The sequence below is a fragment of the Danio rerio genome, chromosome 19 (genome assembly GCF_052040795.2).
Source record: "Danio rerio strain M-AB ecotype USA chromosome 19, GRCz13ab, whole genome shotgun sequence".
NCBI lineage: Eukaryota > Metazoa > Chordata > Actinopteri > Cypriniformes > Danionidae > Danio > Danio rerio.
The window spans coordinates 20623185-20643298 of NC_141039.2; the positions used below are offsets into that span (position 1 = coordinate 20623185).

Below are 20114 nucleotides of genomic sequence, written 5' to 3' on the forward strand. Positions count from 1 at the left end.
AGGCACGCTACTGTTTCCCAGCCGCAAGACTTCCAACAGTGAGTTAAAGCCTTTCTCCGCCAGCAGAGGACAGCACCGCCAGGAAGGCGCATGTCCCAACACCAGACAGGATGCTCAGAGACACACTGGGACAAGCCACTCACCACAAGCAGCCCAAAAGGAGCCTAACAGCAACCAAGGAATGAACAACCTGCAGTAGCTAGGAGCTCAAGCAACCAGCATCCAGCTAGTTACACGCCAGAGAAAGCCAAAGGTGAAAACCTGACACCAAACAACGGCACAGTGGCGTCATGAGCAGCAGAACTGCTAAAAAGCTTGAAAGGGCCCTACAGGAAGTCAAGCCAGACTCCTTATGACTAGAGGGGGGTCCAAAACCATTTACCCCCCTGAACACCTGCTTTCTGCTCCATCCCCGCAGAGTACTGCGAGTCCAACACAGGCTAAAGACTGTGTATCTAACTGCAGCATCACGCTTCCCCCAAGAAGCAGCCAGTGCCACCATGCTTGAAACCTCATGTACCAGGAAACACTGGTCTGGTTGTCTGTTTACCTCCCGAGCCACAGCTCACCAACCAGCCACACCTGCGTACAAACAACTGCTTAGGCCCCTGCACTTCAACTCTTGGGGAACCTGAACAAAATGGCGTGGCAACAACGCGCTACTTGGCTGTAACCGTGGAGATGAAAGAAAGATGAAAAACGCGCGTCAGCATGGAAGCAGACCTCACAATAATGTCATCTTTCCTGTTTGAGTAACTCAAAGCAAGAGCTCAGAGACTAAAACGAACACTTAAATGCCAACCAGGCAGGCTGATGGTGCAAATCATACAGCCAAACTGAGGTTCAACTCACATACATCGCTCCCATTCAAGTAACGACTGTCCCCATGACTGCAGTGCACCCCGTGTACCCGTCGCCAATGGGCACATACCTGCTGCTGAATGGTAAAGATCCGCTGGATATGTTTGAACCTCTTTCGAACTTTGAACCCCTTTAAAATCTGGGCCCAAGTGCGAGAACTCTCTCACAGCCGTCAGGTCAATCCCAACAGACTGTCAGGTCACCGAGGTCGCGGGAAACTGCTGGAACCCGAGAGAACCCGAACTCAACAACATAGACGGGGTCAAGGTCGCTACTCTGCAGCCTTCAAACCAGCTAGCAACCCCAACGCTTGCTGCCCCAGGCCTCAAAGGGCTTAATGTTGAATAACCGGACTGTGAATGACACTGTACTTGCACTGTGAGCAGACAACCCAGCAGCCATCAGCCTCGCACTGTGCGACACTCCGCCTGAACACACCCCCAGACCTGTGTTCAACTAACAAGCATACACACTACTGTCCAAATGCTAAACTCTCACACATGACAACTGCCAACAGCATTTGCACATTGAACTTGAATCGGAACGACGGATGGTTGACCCATCCCGTCCTAACTCTCACGGCCCCGCCGCACAATGTTTACATCAGAGCTAATAGCCTGATACATCTTCAGGCATATAGACACCTTTAACGACCGGTGATAGGCACCCACACTTCTCACAGCCAACAACGATGGCTATCACCCTCAAGAAGCCCCACTCAGGCCAGACCATGCCAGAGGCCTGCTCTGTCATCATCAAACAAGACTCTGTGGTGCCAGCCTATACAAACAGGTGCTCTATATGGCTCTCCATATGAAAGGCCGAACTCTAAACCACACCTTGGGTTTTTCTTCCAACCAACAACAGAAGGCATAAAACTGGGCCTCAACCTGGAAGCCATACACTAAATTAAACTGTCCTCATGAACAGTATATGTCTTGTGTAATAGCTGCATGGCAACTGACATAAAAATCCCCAAAGACTACCTACTGGGATGATTGGTCAGCTACGAGTTCCATGACTTTAAACTCTTGGGCCAATTAGTGGCCTCACCCTACATGCAACAACACCAGAGGGGAGCTTGGAAAACACAGACTATACTGTTTCATTCCAACTCGCCACACTCACGTCTGTCTTACCAGTAAACAAAGAACCGGTAGGCAGAAGTGAGCTCACAGAGGACTAACTCCTTGCCGTGTGCCCAGCCACTCGTCACCCCATCACTAATATGGATGAAGACAGGGCACTTTCCTCAACTGAACAGACATGCTGAGGCCACGCAGGATGAGGCCAACCGACAAACGTCAGCACATCCTGTATAACTACAACGGTGCCCTCACTAAAGACTCTTTAGACTGCAAGTCCGACTGACCTTCACATGGAAATATCCAACTCCATGCTGGAAAAAGAACATCGGGCTATGCAACAAAACCTGCTCGGCACCCATCTGGCCCGTCCTCAAGCCCAGGGTCAAAGGGTGCCTGACTATAGAAAGCTAAATCAGCAAATGCATTGTCACGAGGGCCAATGACACCACTGGAACAGGAAGTGCCCAGAACTCAAGGACCAACCATCTACTCAACGCTTGATGTGGTCCCCGCCTTCGGGACAATACCTGTGCATCCAAATGGCCAGCATAAGCTAGCTTTCACCTTGAACAACAGACACTAAACGATCACTAGGTGCCCCGTCGGCTAGGCCAACTCACCAGCCGAAAGCAACACCCTCCTGAACAAAGCATATCCCGATGCTTATGTTAGAGGCAACCTCATCTACGTTGATGACATCCTTAATGAAAGTACCACCGTGTCTGGCCACTCAAAGGAGATAGACCATGGCCTACAACAGTTGACTGTGGCTAGCGCAAAGACTACCGCCTAGCAAGGTCTCTGAACTGAGCGGCACCCTAAGGGGGTGCAACTACTCCAGACACGTCATTAAGAACTGTTCAAAGACTTCTCGACCCGTGACCACCCTGTCAAAAAGGGCTGTCCTTCTGTATGACGAAAGGTCAACAGCTGGCCACGATTGAAGTGAGACAACGTCTGGGCATATGCAAGTAAGACACTCCTTGCGCCAGAAGGCAAATACCAAGACTGTGTAACAACATCGCTCTGCACGGTGGGTGCCATTTCAACAGCTATTCTCCAACTTCTTTGGAGCACAAAAGCCATCATAGACACCTGCCACCAACCTGTCATGTTACCGAACAGTCAGCACATCCGGGATGGCATAAAGACTAACGCCAGTACGGCCATGCGGCCGATGGCCCCCCAGGGCCACTGTGTTGACACGCGTTACACCTTAAGCCACAAATCCACGCTGGGTAACAGCCTAGCTGTTTACCAAGACTGTACAACTGACAGACCAGTTGCAACGCCGTAGAGGAGGAACCCCAGCCACCTCTGCCAACCTGTCATTCAAGTACTCCAAGGACTGGGATGAGAATGCGTGCCAAGGTATGCCCACAGCCCGTGTCGATGGATGCTCCCACAAACATCGCAGTATGGAGAAATGGCAGTCAACACTGCAACCCTTCAAAGCACAGCAGCCCATGACATAAGAGTGCACTTAGCTGCAGACTCCAACTTGCTAGACTCTGTTTCACGTTCCACCTCCCAGGGGGGAAACAAAAGGCTTCAGAACTGCCCACCACAAGCCCGTGAAACATCAACACCTTTTCTGTTTCCCAAGTAGGCGACCACAACACTGACAACCACATCATGGTCGTCTACAGAAAAAAAGATAAGAACAATTCAAACTTTCAGGCACTGACAAGGACCTGAATGACTGGACCGATGCCCTTACCAAGAAGGTGCATCACACGGTGGACCATGGTCACCACCCAACCAAAACCGCGAGATCTGGCAGCTGTAACCGGCAGCCAACAACCCTGCCTAGCCTAGCTGCCACATTCAATCTCACCAGCCCGACAAATATCGACAAACGACATTGCGACCACATAGGCGTCTGACACCTCACGTCAGACCAGGTTTATTTTTACCTTTACTTTGTCTCTTGTTGTTTTGTTTTGTTTCCACCACTCACCCCACCTACCACCCGATCCTTCTGTCTGACCTCAGCTTCAACACAGATGTCACTCAACACCTCCTACATCTTAAGAAAAACAGGTGCGTGTGAATCATTTTTGGGTTGTCCCCGAAGACCCCACGACACCACAGTTCGTGCTGCCTCAGAGCCAGAGGGGGGTAACGCTAATGTACTGACCCTGCACACAGCAAAACATGCCCAGGGCGCTGATTCACCGAGCACCACAGCAACACAGAGAAACCATCCTCTCATGATCAGACAACCAGATGGATCGGGCGGGACACTTCCATGGGCTCACAAGGAGCAACAATTTTTTGTGTGTGTTTTTCTCTCCTTCACTTTCTCTTCCCCTTGAACTCATATGCCAGTACACCAAATGGGTAGAGTGTCTCTTAGCACCGACGACACAGCCCAGACCATGGCATATCTTCTGATGATGTAAACAACTTGGACAGAGGCACCCACCCTGCACTACCAACATCACACAGGAAGGGCAAAGACTCCTGGTTGAATACGCTCAGCTGCATAGCAGCCAACCCTCAAACCTACGTATCACAACCAGAGTAACAAACACTGGGCCACAAGCCAGGAAAGGGGGTAGAGACCCTGCAACCGGTGTCACCGTGGAATGCCAAGCACAGTCATCACAGACACCACCTACTCTCTCCCCTGTTCCCTCTCTCTCTCTCTCTCTTCCTTTTCTACACAGGATACAGCCACGATCCTGTACCTCAGTCTCACCAGAAGACCACTGCAACCTCACAACTACCACTCCGTGCCTCCCGACAACAGGGAAGCACACATTAACAAGGGCCTCACCATTCAATAAGATGCAAGCACCAGTGGACAAGTGCACCCCTGACCTCCCCCTCAAAGCTTTCCTGCGTGAAACCAGGAAAGGGGGGAAAGAGCATGAAGAAACTAAGTCAAAACTGCTTGAGTCTAAGCCACGACTCGTCGACCCAGCAACGGAGGTCGAAGGAAACTCACCTCCAACCCATCCTGTACGTCAAGTTAGATTTCAACCAACAAGGTTTTCTCCGAACCTTCTTCGTTGCAAAGGGGGGATATATGTAGCGTACAGTCCACAGATAAAATTTCTTATTGATTTTATCACGGTCCGACAGAACGGTTTTACGACTCCTGGCTCCAAGAAGTCTGGATTTTCGTGACAGCTTAAGTTGTTCAGGGGGCCTGGATAGATAAGCAGGAAAACTTTAAAGACATTCCTGCCCAAATACACTCACACACACACATACACCCCCACGAGGCTGTTCCGACAGAAAGAAAATGAACTCATCAAATCCAGAACCAGCACAAAACCAATGTGTTATGTTTTGTAAACTTTATGTCTCATTTCTGACTTTTCTTACCTGTGTAACCTCTCTTATAACCTGTATGCATGTTCCATCTAGGCCTTTGTAAAGCATAAATATTGTAAGGATATGAAAAATTATGTTGATGTACTTTCAACCCCCCCCCATGTTTGGTACCGATGGGTTTCTGCTGACATTTTACAACACATGATGCATAGATCGAGACCATAACTCGCATTGCTTTATTCTTTAAAGCCCTGTATTAAATGCCTGTCCGCATGCTTTAGGCGGACGCTCAAATTTGCATACGGGCAGCCCAGAGACAAAGGAAGGTTCGCGCGCAAACTTTCCCCTGAAATCATTGGTCAGAATGCTGTACGGGTTGTCACGTGACCCGCAGGTATAAGCACACTTCCCCCCAAACATCTGGGCAGAAAGAGAACGTCCCAAAAAGGAACATCATTGACGGTGGTCCCTTAAAGGGCCACACGGCTCTTCATAGCCGCATGGACTTTTTCCCGCCACGCTTTCTTTATTTTCCGGCAAAGAAAATTCAGTTTAAAGTTTGCGATCGTGTTCGTCCGAACTGCATTACGAACTCCATGCATCAAAGGACATCAAGAGTAGTTTTCATCACGACGGAAGAGAGACGCATAAAAGAGACCTACAGACATGAAAAACCAGGTGATTTTAGTTATGCGATTAAGCTGTGCCCCTTTTATTAAAAAGGTGTTTTTTATAACCTTGGTGGTCCTTAATGGTGCGTGTGGAACTAAAAGTTTTGTCACTCTTTTACCTGAAATCTATAATTCCTAGCCTTACTATGTCTCTTTGCTGTTACACGTTCTATAGACCCGATATCTCCACGTGGTTTACCTTTGTTTTGTGTTTAATGTATGTTTGTGCGTTTGTTTGTTCGTTACGTCTGACTAGTCAATAAATTCCATTATAATCAAATGAATTGTATTGTTTGCCTCATGAGAAAATGTCACTGAAATACAGATTCCCCTGCCTTGCTATTATAAGTTGTTTAAAACTTTTGAATGATTAATCTACTTCACAAGAAGTAGCAATTAAATTCCCTTTTTCTAAATGAATAGATTACCGAGTCCGCTCGGAAGAGCGGCGGCTCTGCTTGTGTTTGTTTGGTCAAGTTAACAATAAATTGATCCTGAATATTAATGATTAACAATAATTTGTTATTGTTGATAATTAATATTCATAATCTGGGAATCCGCTCGGTCGCACGAGCATGATCATTTACAATCATATGTTGGTTTGACCTGACTGGTTTGACCTGAAGCTGACTGAAGCTTAAGCCGGAATATTAATAATTAAGAATAAACCGTTATTGTTGATTATTAATATTCATAAAATGAGCTAATTTCATGTTACAGGCATGGATATATATACTGCGATCGTGATTTTCGAAAGCCTTAAATCCCTTTGTAAACGTTTGTTATTACCATTTCATGAGTCTCCCCATTCAGTTGAATTGAGCGCTTGGACCTGGAAGCCGCTTCACGTGACGTCACACTTAACAAGCGGATAGGTGAATTGAATAAGCTAAAATGGCTGTAGTGTATGTGTGTGAATATAAGAGTGTATGGGTGTTTCCCCGTGTTGGGTTGTAGCTAGAAAGGCATCCGCTGCGTAAAACATATGCTGGATAAGTTGGCGCTTCAATCTGATTAATGCCTGCCTCATATCCAAACATACTCTAATGTCTTTGTCAGGCTTTGAAACAATCAGAACTGGGTTCACCATGGAGTGGCAGCAGTGGTTCAATGATATCCAATTCTAGAATCTGCTGAATTTTCTGTTTTACTGCTTTTCTCAGTTGAAATGGATTTCGGCGTATTGGTTAAGCTAATCTAGTCACAGTTACATCAACGTGTAAGCCAATCTGTTTGGTATTGAGCTTTCCAAGTCCTCTGAACAGAGCTGGGTACTGTTTCCAAATTCAGCTAGCCACATCACTGATTGTAGCTATGTTGGGCCCAATTCTCAGGGCTCCGAGTATGATGACAGTATCTTTACCCAATAGCAACTTTCCTTTTCCTTTAATTACCACAAATTCTGACTCTGTAGCAAAATGGTTACCTTTTGGATATTTGATTTTGGCTCCTTTCACATTGCATTGTGATTTTCTTTCACATAGCCACAGAAAAATGAATAATATCTAAACATTGTGCTATATGTTAAAATGATCCGTTCCAAACCATCCTTCATGGTTTATGCCATTTCTGTCTGAAAAAGCATAGCAACCAAAAAGTGGCATATCCCACTGTTATGTTTGGAAATCAAGGTTATTCCCAACACTTTTTTTTTTTTACATTTTATACTGAAATAAATCTAAACAAATCTGAGAGTATAAAATTAAAATACAAAATGTTTTATTATTGTTAAAACATTGTAGAACCATTTGTAAATGAGAACTGTTTTGAGTTAATTTATACCCATAACGTGCAACATATCATTTTGCATACAAATATTGAAATTAAAATAATATTATGTTTTGGGAAACAATTAGCAAGTTGTATTATTTGTTGTATTATTAATTTAAATTAATTTTATCATGAATCTTTTATCTAGGTTAAAATGGGCATTTATTGTTACTTGAAATGTTTTATGATGTTTCATGAAAATGGTTTAATTATGTATTTAAATAATATTTTTTACACTTTTAAGAATTAATAATTACCAGTATTTGGCAAATTTTTAAATAAAAGGGAGAGTCAGAATTCCAAATTTTAGCTTCAAATAAAAGTGAAGAAAATAAATAATAATTAAAATATCATAAAACATAACAAACCTAAAAATAAAATAGATCAAGTATTTCAAAAATTCCATTTAATATAGTTTACTTAGATGTTTATTTATTTATTTATTTTTTTTTTACTTATCATTCTTCATTCTTGACTGTTACACCAATCACATGAAAAGGACAGCGTTTATATGTGTGTGTCATGCTTGGATGCTTAAACAAATTACTCATTCATCTGTTTTAACGGTGATGTTTTCGTTATGATCACCTGCAGTATGTGTGTGAATGAGTGTATGAATGTTTCCCAGAACTTGGTTGCAGCTGGAAGGGCATCTGCTGTGTAAAACATATGCTGCATAAGTTGGCCTTTCTTTCCACTGTGGCAGCCCCTGATGAGTAAAGGAACGATGCCAAAGTAAAATGAATGAATAAATGTTCACAAATGCTTATAATTTTATTTAATTTACCATAAATGTTTATATTTCACCATTTATTTGATAGTCACATTTCTTCGTTTGTGTCAAATTCTTTTTGATTGATTTATTGATTGATTGATTGATTGATTGATTGATTCATTCATTCATTCATTGATTCATTCATTCATTCATTCATTCATTCATTCATTCATTCATTCATTCATTCCAACCACCGAACACTGAATCCAGGTATGCATGTTCACGGTAATAATTCTAACTGATGAATTTTTACCTCTGTAGTATTATAATATTAGGCTATACTAACACATTCTCCTATTAAAAAATTTACACACTCTCTAGGTTCAGTTATACCACTTGGGTAACTCTGGTGTTTTTCTTTAGGTTCAGTGATTCCACCTGAAACAACATTGGTGTTTGATGTGCATTTGCTGGATTTGTGGAATAAAGAAGATAAAGTTCAAATCCGTACGATTTACAGACAGCAGAAGTGCAAGCGGAAAGTGATGCCTACTGACTTTGTTCGTTATCATTACAATGGTTCTTTGTTGGTGGGAAACATTTTTGAGTCCAGGTGGGCCAAAATGACAAAAAATCTTATTTTCAAGTGATCAATGATAGTTATTGCTTAAAATCCTTGGAAATTGTGAATTCAAAGCGTTTAAGGCAAAATATCAATATTTTTCACACAAAAAAAAGCAAACAATAATGCTATAACTTTATCCAATTGACCTTGGGGTAATTTTGTTGATTTCCCTAAAGAATAATGGAAAACACTTTCCACAAAGCCACCACCGGGTCTGTGACATCATTTACTTCCGCATTCTTTAAATTTTAGAGCTCCATACTGGTCCAATACCCCAAAAGTGGTTCTGTTCTCTCATCAATTGGAATAGATTAACTTTTGCATAGATTACAATAGAGATGTTTTTCTATTTTCCTATGATTAGTGACATGTGCAGGAAGCACCAAAATTAAAAACCTAGACCACATAGTTCACAAAAAAAGCACCTCTTGTTTGGAGGTGTTTATCATAACACAGACAACATATACAATTATTTTAATCATTTTCAACAGTGTTATATGAAAATTCTATGGGTTTTCTTAAAAACGATACCAAACTTGTGCATTTACACCTCTGCATGTGAATTTAGGTAGGTAAAATTCAGGCGGAAAACCAAATATAGCACTTGACTTTAAGAGATTAAGCAATAATTTACCCTAGTAAATTTAACTTGTCAAAGAACAAAAGAATACTTGATTTTTAAATAAGTATAAATGCATTGGCTAAGTCCCTTCGGGGGTCGCCACTGTAGAATAAACCACATATGTCTGGCATATGTTTTAGGTGTTGCCTTCACAACCCAATGTGGGTATATTAACTTATGAATTCCCAATGCTGGGAATCACAAATAAACACACATTCATACACTATGGTCAGTTTAGTTTATCTAATTCACTTATGTCCCATGTCTGTGAGCATTTAGGGGAACCAGACCCCCTGTCATATTTTTTGTTTCTCTTGTTTTTATTTATTTATTACATCATTTATAGTTATTTATTATAATTTCTGTAAATACTTTTCACAGCTATCTTCAAAACACAACATACGACACATATGTTGGGTCAAGCAGTCTCATCAAAGGCATAGAGGAAGGCATTACTGGCATGTGTGTGGGAGAGAGAAGATCAATTATTATTCCACCATTCTTGGCTTATGGTGATAAAGGATATGGTAAAATTTGTTGGATTCATAATTTATATGATTTACTATTTTGAAGAAAATTTGCAACCACTTCAACCACAATTTGCATGTGGTTGTAGGCAAAATTATTAGACTCTGTTGTTTATTGTTTAATTGCTTGTTTGAAAATATTGATCTAGGGTTATTATGCATTATTAAATGTGGGAGTTTTTAAATTATGGGTGTTTTAAAATATGTGTTGGAAAAACATTCCTTCCTTAAACATCACTTGGGAAATATATAAAACATATTCAAATTTAACAGAAAGACTAATAATTTTGCCTTTAACCTTTCATACAGTTTCCCCCTCCCCACAATGTTTAAAGCCTGGAAGCATGGAAATGTTTTATACTGAGCTGTTCATTGTCTGCAAATATATGCTTTAAATAATAATACTACTATTTTAAAATTTGATGACATTATTGGTTTTTAAAATAAATTCCAAACAACCCATACTCACACTGCTGCCAGTAAACTAATATCTATATATTTAAACATAAGCTAATTTATTATTCCCACCTTACTGTCATCTTTACAATTTAGAATGTAAATTGCAAAAGCTAACATAAAATAACTTCTTCTACAGGTACAAAGATCCCACCATATGCAACTGTGATTTTTGATGTATTACTAGTGGATTTGTTTAATGTAAAGGATGATATTAATGTGGAGGTTCAAATGATACCACAGCCATGCAGGAGAAAGGCAGTGTTGGGAGATTTCATACGTTATCATTATAATGCAACATTTCAAGATGGCACTATCTTCGATTCCAGGTGAATAGTTTTTGTTTTTATTTATATTTATAATTATATTTATAATTTTTTAATGACCAACTGTACTTTTTTTCTTTTGACATTTTTAGTTATGCTCGAAACAGCACTTACAACACATTTATTGGTATGGGCCATGTGATTGCTGGCATAGACAAAGCCCTCCAAGGTGTTTGTGTGGGTGAATGGAGACGAGTCACTGTGCCGCCTCATTTGGCCTATGGAGAGACTGGATCAGGTAACGTTTGAAAGAAATTGGTATATATATATATATATATATATATATATATATATATATATATATATATATATATATATATATATATATAGTTGAAGTCAGAATTATTAGCCCCCCTGAATTATTAGACCGCTTGTTTATTTTTTCCCCAATTTCTGTTTAATGGAGAGAAGATTTTTTCAACACATTTTTAAACATAATAGTTTTAATAACTCAATCCTAATAACTGCTTTATTTTATCTTTGCCATGATGACAGTATTTTTCAAACACTTATATACAGCTTAAAGTAACATTTAAAGGCTTGACTACGTTAATTAGGTTAACTAGGCAGGTAAGGGTAATAAGGCAAGTTATTGTATAACGATGGTTTGTTCTGTAGACTATCAAGAAAAAAATATAGCTTAAAGGGGCTAATGATTTTTTCCACAATATGTTGTTTAAAAAAAATGTAACTGCTTTTAATCTAGCCAAAATAAAACAAATAAGGCTTTCTCCAGAAGAAAAAAAATGTTTCATACTGTGAAATGTCCTTGCTCTGTTAAACATCATTTAGAAAATATTTAAAATAGAAGAAAAAAATCGAAGGGGGCTAATAATTCTGACTTCAACTGTATATAACATTGCACCTTTAAGCAGTATGCATTTACATTATACAGCTTAAGCTGACATGTTGCACTGTTTAATATATAAAGATAATATTATGAATCTGGAAATAGTAACAGACAGACAGATAGATAAGCCAGACAGCGAAACACAATCAATAACAAGAAAATTGTAGAGATGTCAGGAAAAAAATCTGAATTGTTGACCAGGACAAAATAGGACTTTGTAATGTGTGAGTGTGTATGTCTTAACTAGTACAGGTGAAAAGCAACAGTAGAGATGCTGATAAGTGCAGTGGGTCATGGGAAATAGAATTTGCACATTAAAGTATTGAAGTGAAAGAGATGTTTGTTGGCATTCAAATGTTACCACAGATGCTAATTTACAAATAGATGTATAAATCAACAAAAGACACAACACATACCACTGAGGTGGTCATAGTACTCACATAGTACATAGTATTTGGGGGGGGGGGGGGGGGGGGGATGGGGGCAGATAGTTAAAAAGTAATTTTCCGCTTAGAATTATAAGGTTCTATCTGGCAGATCATTAATTGAAGCATTACTTTTTAATAAATACAATCAGTTTGTTATTAATTTAATAAAAATAAAAAAAATTGGTGTCTTAACAATATTTTGATGTTTGAGAAAGTTTGCTTTCTATAACATTTATTTAATGTTTTAGGACGAATATTTCTTTTTTTTGTGCTAAATATTTTGTAATGTTTGTTGTTGTAATTGAGACCCCTTTAATTAAATTGAGTATTTGTGCCTCAAGGCTTAATGTCAAATTTAAATACTTAAAAAAACAGACAATGAGCAATAGAGTTGGTTAACAAAGTTTATTAAACACTGAAAAATGTTTTACTGTCTGTATAAACACAAATATTTCACATTTAATGTATTACATTTTTGTTGCAGTTTTTTTCCAACAATGTAAAATTAACATTTCATTTCAATGTCATAAATAAATACAAATGTTTTTAAATCATCACATTTAGACATCTTTTCAGTTTCAGGTTTCTTTTAAATTTTGTGTGGTGTGGCATTATTTAGTCGACTCTCATTTTGTGTTTCTTTCTGATCTTTTTCCGCTGTCAATGGAGCAGTCTGGTGAAATGACAAAGAAAGCTGATCAAGATTGCTCCTTGTGCATGCATTCGAATTGCTGATTGCTTCACAGAAAGAAAAACCTTATAGAGCTAAGCTAGATTTTGACTTTATAGATAAAACCTTTTTTGTTTTTTAAATAAAAAGTCTTAGAATGTAAACAACTAATAAAAATTGCATAATGTAAATACGTTTATTAATAAGTTAATAAGATTGTGTATTTCATTCATCATTTAGCTAGTAATATTTATATATAAATATAAATATAGTAATATTTATATTATATAGTAATATTTATAATATAAATATAGTAATATTTATAGATGTGTGTGTTACAGAGTACACACACATCTAACGCGAGGCACGTGCACACATAGGGCTCAACCTGTGCAGTGCACATGCCCTTTTTAGTCTTGGATAGAAAGTGCCCTTCCAAAAGGATCAAAAGTGCCCCCGTGACGCAACACCCCCTCCCACCCTTTGTTAAACCCCGCTTTTCAAAAAATTTATCCTGCACATGCCCTTTGGACAGTCTCTGCACGGGCCTGTCTAACGCCATCTTAATGTGAGCGCTTTAATGGTCAAATACATGCACATTTGTGTCAGAGAGCGGTGTTAAGTGATTATTCATATTAACCCTCATTTGTGTAATAAACAAACAAGTTGAGAATCAAAAGACACGTGAAAGAGAAACCATATCAGAGCCACACTATTCTTAATGTGACAGTGTGCTGTATTCCTGCTGCTGCCGACTGTTTTTATTATTAATCAATAATAAAATCAAAAATACAGTGAAGATGCTTAAAGCACAGATTAAACATAACAGATTTAATAACTCATTTCTAATAACTGATTTATTTTATCTTTGCTATGATGACAGCACATTATATTTGAATAGACATTTTTAAGGTACTAGTATTCAGCTTAAAGTGACATTAGGCAAGTCATTGTATAACAGTAGTTTCTTCTGCAGACAATCAAACATAAATATTGCTTAAAGGGGGCTAATAATATCGAGCTATTAAAATAGGTTTCAAAATATTTAAACCGGCTTTTATTCTAGCTAAAATAAAACTTAAAATAAATTCACTGGAGGGCGAATAATTTTGACTTCAATTGATAATCGTTTTGAATAATCGTGATTAAAATTATGACCAAAATAATTGTGATTATGATTTTTCCCATAATCAAGCAGCCCTAACCACTATGTATGTACACATGTATCTACATGTGTAATACTGATGTGATTATGCCCGGTTGGACAAAAATAAAAATACATTTACTGTATATGTTTATTCACTCTAAACTTTAAAATACCGCAGCCACAAGGATCGAAATAAAATAATGTATTTTTGTATTTAAAAAATACTACAAAATACATTTACAAGGGAGTAAGAATTTTTTTCACAAACCTTACATCAATAGGCTTATTCAATCAAACCCTTCACTATTAAACTGATGTTTAGTGAAGTAAACAATGTTTAAACAGCTTTTTTTCTGTAACCTTGTTCACATCTGTACACATATCAAGTCTAAAAGTGCTTCCCCCACCATTTTTAACGTGCTTTGCACTCAAGCTCCTTTGTCGTCTGTTATTGCTAAGTGACCATCAACTATTTTCTCAGAGGATGACAAGCTGGCAAAAAATAGTTTCAGCTCTGAGACAAGTTATTTTTTATTTTTATTTTTTTATGGAGAAAATTAAAAAGCACTGCACAGTGTTCTGTGTTTGTCTATTAGTTTACCAAAAGTAATAAATTTACCAAAATGTGTTCATTCCACATAGAGTATGAAGCTGATCGCTCAGTTCTTGTCACGTGACTCGTGGTACTTGTGGCATTCTGAAAAATTGAGGTGTTTTCAACTTTGTGCCTGGAATACACAAGCACATTGCTCTCAATATGCACACAGGCTCAAGAGATATTGTCTTAAACCATTCAATGCAGATAATGAGTCAGAATATAGTACTATATCTGTTGATTGTGCTTCCACTCATTGTGAAGTACAATTGCCTTCATCTTCGTGCAATGATTTTTCAACCACTTAACAGTCTTATATATTAAAAGGGTGATATATGAAGAGTACATTTTAATTCTTTGTTCACAGAATTATTTTGCACCTGAACTCTTTAATAATCAGTTTTAATACTCTTCAAAAATCATGGTGTTTGCAATTGTACTCTTCAATACAACATAAAAACATGATATCTTAGAATTACTAAAAGTAGAGTAACCTCCCGATTTATCAGTGGTTGCCACAGTGGAACGATCATTTTATCGGGCAGGTGCCCTTCCAGCTGCAACCCAGCACTGGGAAATACCCATATACACTCACTCACACACAGAAACAAACACACTCATTCACTTCAGCCAATTTAGTTTATTTCACCTATAAATGGAGCAATTCAAAGTGTTTTTTTTTATTATTATCATTTCTAAAGTTTATGTGCTTTACTTCAAAAAGTTACTGAGACTGATAAAAGCTCTGAAACGTTCTGAAAGCTCCACATACTGTTTTTCAGAAATGACATTTTATTCCATCTCATTTCTTAAATAAAAATGCTGATGTTAAATTGTACACTATATTGCCATTATAAATTGATGGTCTTAGCTTTGTGCATTGCATGATTTTCATTTCCATTTACATGTTACTTTCTTTATATGTATGTCATATTTTCCATCCATACCCCTAAGTATTTACCCCTTCATCAATATAAATACATTTTCTGTTCTGATCTTAAGCTTAGGCAAATCAATTTAATTTTACATTTAAATATATAGTATTTAATTATATAGTATATTGCATCAGAAAGACATGTTACAATAGTTATGTAAGTGCATTTTGTAAAAACAATATGTACTTCCACAAATTTAACAGGTATATGGGACACAATATAAAGTGGGACTAATTTGCTAAAATGAACCTTACACCCTAGATTTGTTTACAGTTTGAAAAGAACAGCTTTTGTACTTGTATTAGTGGGAGTATATTCTAATATATCAGTCTTTCTATTGGTATATCATTAAAATAAAAACCTTTTCAAGCATATTTTGCATAAAGGTGTTTAAGTATTATTGTATGTTTAGCATTATTATTATGTTTATGTTTAACCTAGATTTTTCCTAATCTGCTCTTTTTTTTTTGTACAAATTCAGGTGAGCTAATTCCTGGATCTGCTGTGCTCATCTTTGACATGCACATAATTGACTTTCACAACCCTAAAGACCAAGTGCACATCAATGTGACTAACAAGCCAGCTGCTTGCAACCTGACAAGTGATGCAAATGATCTGATTTTGTATCGCTATAACTGCTCTTTGTTGGATGGCACACGTCTCTACTCTTCGTAAGTACTCCCTATTTTTTTAACCTGTTAGCCAGCACTCAATTTTGAGGATTTACACCTACCTAAATTTAAATATTAACAGTTCCTGACTCCAGTAAGTTACAAACACAAATTATGTATCATTGGAAAGAAGACACTTTGTCTTTGACACTTTGAGCTTTACTGTGGTGAAAGGTTACATGTTAAAAAATATAAAAAGTTATACATTATGAAGTCTTGAGCAAGATATTACATATAGAGCCAAGTATTTCATGATTTTATATTTTAAATTTAAATGAAGATAGCATGCAAAATGAGATTACTGTATAAAGTTTGAGGCAATGTTGATGTCCTTCTCTCCCTCACCGTCAGAGGCTCTTTCTCAAAAATTAACTTTCCATACTAAAACATTTACAGTTGCTGAATGATTTGATCTACATTCAGAGTTTATGTATCTTTGGAAAGAAGACACTCTGTGCTTTGTTATCCATTATCTAGAGTTTATAATGCTCAAAATAAAATAAAAAAAAGTTATAGATGCTTAAGTAATGTAAAAAAAAATGCATTGCACTAAACATTTTATTTCATCAACAAATATGTGAAATTAGTTCTGGTGCAACACAGAAAAGTAATACACATGTCCTGAGTATGTTTTCAATTAGACACCAATATTATGCAAAATGAAATTTCTGGAATTATTTTTCTGAGACAATGTCTTGTGATTTTCTCCCTCTCCTTGTTTGTGGAGTAGTCTGATGACCACACATATTGAAGGTTTCACACCGCACAATTTTTTAAAATGTAAAATAATAAGCAGAAATGTATAGTATGAATGATTTATTTGAGCACAAGTAGTAAATTTTATGAAATAAGTCCAGTGCATGTGCAACAAAAAAGTCTTACAAGAGTTGTTGTTTTGCTCTCTTTGCTTTCTTTGTACTTCGTGGGAGTTTGCTGCTGCTTGAAATCCTCAGCAGAGATTTAGCTACATGACAAAAAAAACAGAATTAGGGTTCTATTGTAAAAAATTGTATTTCCCCCCTTGAGTTGCAAACACAATCTACTCTGATGCCCATTTATTCATATGATAATTTATACAGATAGCTTAGCTAATAGCAGCCATTCAGATAAATGGCAAATACTGTATGATAATGCCAAACATCACTGAAAGATTATGGTTACTGGAGAGACATTCACACTTAAGCCTAGTTCACACTACAGGATTTTAAACATCAGCAGATCACTGTGCCATTCACACTACATGACCTGACTTTGTGTCTTTTAATCTCTGTGGTGTTCACACTACGCAACACTCCATGAACGATCCACAAGAGGGGGGTCACACACTACATGATCTGACAACAACTCATTCCCCATCAGTTCATTCAAGCAACCAAACCACAGCCAATGAAATTTTGAGGGAGGAGTCGTCAGAAAAAGCTGAACATTATTGGCTGCTTGTGTGCTGATGACATCACTGACAGCGTTTCAAGCTTTGGAGAAAGCATTTAAAAACATAGTCAAATCAGCTAATTTATCAGCGGATTAATCACTCATCTGCAGGTTCCAGTGGATAGATACACAGAGAGTTTTTAATTTTTGTAATTTTATAACTCTTTGAAATAAAACTAACATATTTATAACACCCTGCCGTTTTCTAACTATTAGTGTATTTCTTTCTGACATTGTTATTTTTTTATTACAAAACAGTAAAGAACTGAGCATTTCTGCCTTAAATTACCATATTGGTTAAAATGCCTGCATGCATGTCTGATACTTTTCACTGTGACTTTAAATATGTGTGCATTTTCTTGCCTAGCAACTTCCTGCTAACATAAACAAAACTTTCTGATGGCAAAAACATCAATTTACTTTAGATATCTTAAAAAACAGCATATTCTGTGCTGTTAAATAGCTCCTGTTCGAAAGTGAAAATGAAAGCCAAGACCTTTAAGTGTTTTAGTATCTTAACTGCATATGTATAGGCTGTATTACCAAAAAACAGTGTCATTAAATATGATGCTAAACATTTAAAGCTTAATTTTAATATCTCAATAATAGCTTTGAATGTAAATATGTTGTGACAGTATGGCGTTTTATATGAGAACGGTCAGAATGAGCAGTATGGTAATTCTAATAGTTACAGAATTCTAGTTTCACTGTTAATATAGCCTACTCTCATGTCTGTGCTAACGCAGAATGAAGGGAGTGCGTTGATGCCCATTCTGACCAATCACAGATGTTTCTGCTGAGCTCCTGAACACACAGGCACGCGGCTCATGCTGATATGCTCTCTCATTGGCTGCAGCTCGTCACTACATCTGACCACACGTGGGGTTGAGTCGGCCGACTGCTCTGGAATATTCAGCATGCTAAATGTTGGATTTCCGTCTGCGAGGTGTCGGCGACGCGTCAGCGAGCCTCGTTAATGTGTTGTTCAGTAGTTCACACATAAAGAGCGGCGAGCGCCGTGCACCCGCAGATTTCTTCCCGATCACAGCCCGATCTGTCGGCGAGCTCGTTAACTTCCAAATCGGTCTCAAATCAGGCTTAAAATCCTTTAGTGTGAACTAGGCATTACAGGCACAAGCAGGCTAAACACAGAGAAGACCTGAGACGTAAACAATGAGGCAATGAGAGTAAATACTCACCATTAGAAAAAACAAAAGCAAGTTCATACACGTCATCTAAGTATCTGCTTTCCTCGGAAATATTCTCCACTTCGCTTCAAATAATCTCTTAAAACTCTCTTCAGCAGATTAAAACTTTTGATGATCCATTTTCTTTTTCCAAACGAGCCCCTCTGCCGTTAGCTTGAACTAGCAGCTGTGCGTGCAGGGGCAAGTGCATCTCGTGATGATTGATTGACAGCTCACTGATCCAGTAACTGCCAAAAGTGTGCAATAACATGACCGCCAACCAATAGGATCAAAATACATGCAGCCATTGGCTCGTTTCTCTGTCAGTCAAACTTCTGGGAAGAAGGAAGTAACTTCTTCCAATCTTCTTCAACTTCTTCAATGACTGAGAGGCTGCGTCCAAAACCGCATATATAGTACGCTAAAATCAGTATGCAAGCTGAGTAGTATGTCCGTATTCATAGAATTCGAAAATCAGTATGCGAGAAGTACCCGGATGACTTACTACTTCCGGCAAGATTCTGGAGTGCGCATCCCATGCACGCTGCGCTATCCCATAATGCCCCGCAAGAGAATTTATGAATGGAAGTGAGGCGACGCAACTGATGCAGGTAGGTCCCGTGACCATGACAGAATGGCGGATGTAGTACTTCCGAATTCTATTCATACTTTTCACATTCATACTGTATAGAACGTACTTTTGTAACGGCCGAGTAGTACGTTTAAATTCAAATGCAGTACCTACTGAGTAGTAGGCGGTTTCAGACTGTTTCTCAATTCCAAGAACGCAGAGAACGGACTTGCGTTCTCGTGGAGACCGGTCTTGTCAGGTGTCCTAGGAAGAATGAACTCTGGAGACCACGAGAACAGAGAACACGTCCTGTGAGAAATGAGATGCTGCATTCTTCCTGTTGGTCACGTGACCCTCATGAGTTTTTAATGGTAAACAATTTAAACATTAAAGCATTCATACAATGACTTTATTGTTTTTCCTCTTTTCAATATATATACTATGCATGAAGACTTTACAAATATATGTTAAACAATATAAATAAAACAGATATTAATACGAATTTCAGCAAACAAACACTCTTAATGTGTTTATTCCTTTATTAAGATGTCCATGGGGATGTTTATATTCACCATCTCATTTAGGAAAACTCCTGAGACAAATAAGTTATTTCTCTGAACTTTAATAATAAATGTAAATAAAATGCTGCAATTCCCATCTCCAGTCGCAATGACTTCTGGGAT

The 20114-nt window shown here is 38.2% G+C and overlaps 1 protein-coding gene across 15 annotated transcripts in view; it reads left to right on the top strand.

Moving 5' to 3' along the window:
- The window catches only part of fkbp10a (FKBP prolyl isomerase 10a), a 141121-nt gene that overhangs the window by 20808 nt on the left and 100199 nt on the right, over window positions 1-20114 (top strand). For 10 of the 15 annotated variants that reach the window (XR_015516670.2, XR_015516667.2, XR_015516669.2 and 7 more), the window contains exons 3-7: window positions 8814-9003; window positions 10019-10164; window positions 10760-10949; window positions 11039-11184; window positions 16053-16242. Coding sequence is in view for 10 of the 15 variants with exons in the window: in XM_087295608.2 (XP_087151734.2) it covers window positions 8814-9003; window positions 10019-10164; window positions 10760-10949; window positions 11039-11184; window positions 16053-16242 (862 nt within the window). In the remaining 5 variants the exon portion in view is untranslated. The remainder of the gene's footprint in view (window positions 1-8813; window positions 9004-10018; window positions 10165-10759; window positions 10950-11038; window positions 11185-16052; window positions 16243-20114) is intronic. The other 5 variants (XM_087295614.2, XM_087295613.2, XM_087295615.2 and 2 more) reach the window with 2 other exon arrangements.